This window comes from Chanodichthys erythropterus, chromosome 4, assembly GCF_024489055.1.
Source record: "Chanodichthys erythropterus isolate Z2021 chromosome 4, ASM2448905v1, whole genome shotgun sequence".
In the NCBI taxonomy this organism is placed as follows: domain Eukaryota; kingdom Metazoa; phylum Chordata; class Actinopteri; order Cypriniformes; family Xenocyprididae; genus Chanodichthys; species Chanodichthys erythropterus.
Window position 1 is genome coordinate 19,974,864 of NC_090224.1, and position 5,219 is coordinate 19,980,082.

A 5,219-nucleotide genomic window follows, 5' to 3' on the forward strand; every position below is an offset into this window, starting at 1 on the left:
TAATTTGTTTTATTTATAACTTAAATATTTGGACACTTAATTTAACACATAATTACATTAAAGATGATTGTGAATACATGTAGGGTAAGTGCAAATGTGCGTATAAACTAAGCTATCAAGCTAATGTTTGCTTAACTAGTATATAAGCTTAACTAATACAGACATAAATGGTCATTATAGTTGAAACAATATCTTAACATGATTTTGTTGGGATTGTAATCAGGCGCTAAAGAGAGTACCTATTAAAAGCCATTTGAATCGCTTGGGGTCCTAAAGGAGACATGATTTGGTTCATTGTGACTTTGAAAAGGCATCCTCGAGCTGACTTGCGATCACAAGTGTTGCTTACATAGTAGTTGAAGAATCAGAGGGAATCATATCACAAATGTTCCTGTTATCCATGATGATGTGCAAATTATTTTGCTGTGGATCTACACTTAAATAATTTATACAATAAGAATGCAGAGGCAGAATACTGTTTATTGAATTTTACTGTGCATGGATGCATATTTACAGGATAAAATTTATTATACATTTTTATGTCCGTACAGTCTTCCCTTGTTTTATTTTGACTGCCTTTAAAGTATTAGGGGGAAAATGAGAGAAATTTCAGATGCAATCATAGAGGATATCAGAGGAAAAATAGTATATGACCCTGACCATTACTGTTTCCAGTATGATAATTAGGTGTCAACCTGAACAAACGTTTTATATTTTGTTAAAAAATACAAATCATCCCAGGTTTTCAATTTAACCTTTTTATTTCATGTAATTACAGTTCCAATGTCTTTTAGTTTCAGCTTTATTAACCCAATAGAAAACAATTCAAAGCAGTGACTCTCTGACATTTCAAATCAATATTGTGACACAAAAAGCAAATGTCTGTTTTCCCAGTTGGATGTTGATCATTTCAGAGAGCCACATATTAGTGTTATTCAATATCTTCTGGTCGGACAGGATGCGGAAGCGGAATTATGGATTTCTTCTCTGTGTCTCTGGATAAAGCCTTCCTCATGTCTGTCAAATGAAAGAACAGTTCGAATCAGTATTGTACATTTTCTGAGGAAAACATGAGTTTAGCTTTACCGTGATGCTAGAGGTCTCAGTGGGTTTTAGTTCACTGATAATGTGAAACAAGTGAAAAGCTCACCATAAGCATCTTCGTCAGGTTCACCGTTACTGGCAGAGTAATATTCTATAACCGTTCTGTACACGCTGTAGCCGAGCTGTTTGTACATATTCACAGCAACTTGGTTGGAAACCCTCACAAAGAGATCCACAAAGAATCCGCCCTTCCTAAACAGAAGAGAAACACAAAATAAGTCATTGTTTAGAATCAGGACACGGATATACTGTTGACAAAACTAATGTTTGATGTCATGTTACAGCTAATAATATGATTTCAGATTTGACTGTTCTGCCTGCTTTCATTTTTACACTTTTGTAAAGTTGGTTCTACCTTTCTGAGATCTCCTCTAGCATCTCCATGAGTTTAGCAGCCAGACCCAGTCGTCTGAACTCTGGGGCCACAGAGAGAGCGGTGACGTGCCCGTGCCACTCCTCCCTGGCCACGGATCCTTCTGCCTTTCCCATGACTACAGGATGACGATTGACATATAGGTTATATATATACACTCTCCAATCTGACTGTTAAAAGTCGACATGAAATCAAAATTGACCCTAGTTGCTGGTTGTATAGTGAACAATTCATCAGTGCATCTTTTTCTTAAGAAGAAAAATAATTTTGGATTAAAAAGTAATCATTTGCTCCACTTCTGAAACAACTTTCCTTTTCAGATGACATCATCAATCACTTATACTTTTCAGCCCCTCCCCTTTAACTCATTCTGGTATGTAACATCAATTATACACAATCTAAGCTTGTTGCATATTTTGTTTCTCTCAGGAATAAGAAAAATGGAGTGCTTTCATTAACAGTAATATGCTGACTTGAGTTAAAGGATTAGTTCACTTCAGAATAGAGGATATGCATGTGACATCACTGTCGACCGTTATGACTGCAGTTACCGCCACTGAGTGGCAGCATTGGCTTTCAGCATGAATACCACGAAAAAAACACACAAAACACACAAAAAAGCTTTGTGACTGACTGTACAAATAGCATTGCATTAAATCTTGAGAAAAAAGTCAAGATAAAATGTTGAGAATAAATTCATTAACGAATTTATTCTCGTAATTTAACGAATTTGTTCTCGTAATTTAACGACTTTTTTTTTTCGTAATATAGCTTTCAAACAAAATCTGAGGTATATTTTTACAGACTTTTTGATGAAAGCTACAGAAAAAAGAAGCAAATAGGTTGCTGCAATTCATAGAAACAGCTGGACTCCAGGCAAGGAAACATGTTTTGCAGTTATCATTTTGTGTCAAAATGTTGGATTTTGGGGTAAAATCATACCATATACATTGTATTGTTATATATTGTACGGAAGAGGATTGGGGCCAAGCAATAATAAAAAAATTAAACCATCTCGAGATTAAAGTTGTTACATTTTGAGAATAAACTCGTTAAATTTCGAGAAAAAAAGTCGAGATAAAATGTTGAGAATAAAGTCATTAAATTAACGAATTTATTCTCGTAATTTAATGAATTTATTCTCGTAATTTAATGACTTTATTCTCAACCTTTTATCTCGACCTTTTTCTCGAAATTTAACAAGTTTTTTCTTGTAATTTAACGAGTTTATTCTCAACATTTTATTTTGACTTTTTTCTTGAAATTTAACAACTTTAATCTCGAGATAGTTTTATTTTTTTATTATTGCTTGGCCCTAATCCTCTTCCGTAATATTGTGTTGATAACTCAACAATTAAATATTTACCATCTTATATTCTCCATAATTGGGTGTTTTTAAATAAACACTGACAAATTCTACACAAGTTTTAGGTCTGGACGATATGACGAAATATATAACATTGATATAATGATCGCTCCAATTTAGACCTACCAATATTGTATTTAAATAAAGCATTCACAGTCGATTTGCTTTATGTATTTCCCTGGCGTCGAAATCAGGCACATATAAATGTTAGGACACACGATTCCTGGCTGCATGCTAATATTCATGGATTAGGTTTCTTTGAAATGTTATAAGGAACACTTTCGAGCCCAACCTTTAGTGTAATCGTCACGTTTTCACAGTTTCCCCTATTAAATCTAGTCATGTGGCAGGTTATTTTGCCACTCGGTCCAGCTGAGGGAGCACGTTCCGGTGGGAAAGTGACGTCTATGCATACCCACTATTAAAATTTCCTGATAATTTCATCACCTCCATGTCATACCAAGATGTTTGTGTCTTTCTTTCTTCAGTCAAAAGGAAATTAAGGTTATTGAGGAAAACATTCCAGGATTTTTCTCCATATAGTAGACTTCAGTGAGGTTCAACGGGATGAAGGTCCAAATATCAGTTTCAGTGGAGCTTCAAAGAGCTCTACACGATCCCAGACAAGGAATATCTAGTAAAATGATCGGTCATTTTCTAAAAAAAATAAAAATTAATATACTTTTTAACCACAAATGCTCGTCTTGCACTGCTCAGTGATGCGCCGCGCATTAAGCTGGAAAGGTCACACGTGACGTAGGTGGAAGTACAGCTCCATCTCATTTTTAAAAATCGTCCGACATCGTTGTATTTTTTTTTTTTTTTATAGAAAATAACCGATGGTTTCTCTAGATAAGACCCTTATTCCTCATATGGGATCATGTAAAGCTCTTTGAAGCTGCACTGAAACTGACATCTGGACCTTCAACCCGTTGAACCCCAGTGAAGTCCACTATATGGAGAAAAATCCTTAATTTCTGTTCGACTGAAGAAAGAAAGACACAAACATCTTGGATGATTGTTCCTCAGTGCTTTCAATGTATGGAAAAGAGCAGCATGAGCATTCTTCTAAACATGTCTTTTTTATATTCCACAGAAGAGAAAGTCATACAGGATTGGAAGGACATATGAGTGAGTAAATAATGTCTGAATATTCAATGCACCATCAACTAAAATGTTAAACTGAAAACACATTTCACTCACTGTAGCCCATCAGTTCACCTCCTGGAGCTTCTGCTACTATGAAATACTCCGGCCAGTGAGCCAAATACTGAAGATAGAAGGGAATTCCATACTGTACAATGAATGAAAGTTAAGAATAATACACAAATATACGTGTAATAAAGAGTAAAACGACTCGTGACAGGCTGATAATCCACATAACAGCGTGTAATTGTTTTAAAGGATACAGTTTCTGTCAGGGGGTCCAGATTACTGTGGGATACAAACACACAAATTCATTTAAATATCACAATTTCATATATGATGAGTAGAATATAGACACAAAAATCAGATATAACATATAAATATGCTGACAAATACAATATTAAACTTATAATATTAATAAGTAAAGCTAGTTTATAACTAAATGTTATACAGCATGCACATAATTATCAGTATAAATGATGCATGTTCCTTGTACATAAATACATGAATGCATCTACTTTCTGTTAGTAAACTGTGCTGCATCATCATGTGGAATATGATCTTAATTAACATTTAACAACTGTAGCGGTACCATAGTACAAAGAAGGTGTTTCAGTAATACCATGGTACCGAAATTAAGGTATTAGTCTAGTAGTGCCTTCACTTTACGATGGTAACGCTAAAGCACATTTCTGAAATGCTAATTACCAGCGCTATTATATAATTTGTACTTCTATAACTCACATATTGTTGAATTTAAACAGATCATCGCACGTGAAAGCTCGTAATGTTGTCATTCTCTCGTGTGTGCAGCAGGACGACGCTCCGACCTCTCACCTCTGCGTCACACGTGTGACGTTACATTGTCTTTTTAAACAGCGACATCTGTCGGCATGATGGAGAAACACACATGCAACTTTTATTTTTTATGACTACATTATTAATTTATGAACAAAAAATGTTTGTTTGTTTATTTCCCATGAATTTAAATTCCACATTTCATTGCAACATTTAAGATTTGTTAAGATTCATTAAATGATTTCTCTTTGTTCTTCTCAAACATGTTATACAAGTCTTTATATAGGTCCCTTCATTGTCCGGTGAATGGGCTGTTATTCCCTCAGGTGTGTAGGTGGAGTGATGAAGGATCAGGTGTTGGATCGCTCTTTAAAAGCATCTGTTAGTCTTAATAGTTCAGTAAGTGCTTTCACTGGAGTGTCACACCTGCAA

At 34.9% G+C, this 5,219-nt stretch overlaps 1 protein-coding gene across 1 annotated transcript; it reads right to left on the bottom strand.

Moving 5' to 3' along the window:
• Positions 1-468: 468 nt before the first annotated feature.
• Positions 469-4,842, bottom strand: naa20 (N-alpha-acetyltransferase 20, NatB catalytic subunit). Its single transcript, XM_067383298.1, has 6 exons — positions 4,734-4,842; positions 4,253-4,277; positions 4,047-4,137; positions 1,460-1,595; positions 1,151-1,296; positions 469-1,017 (listed from the first exon to the last, which is right to left on the bottom strand). Exons 1-6 carry the CDS (start codon positions 4,784-4,786, stop codon positions 932-934), a joined length of 537 nt encoding a protein of 178 aa, XP_067239399.1. The 5' UTR covers positions 4,787-4,842; the 3' UTR covers positions 469-931.
• Between the last annotated feature and the right edge of the window lie 377 nt (positions 4,843-5,219).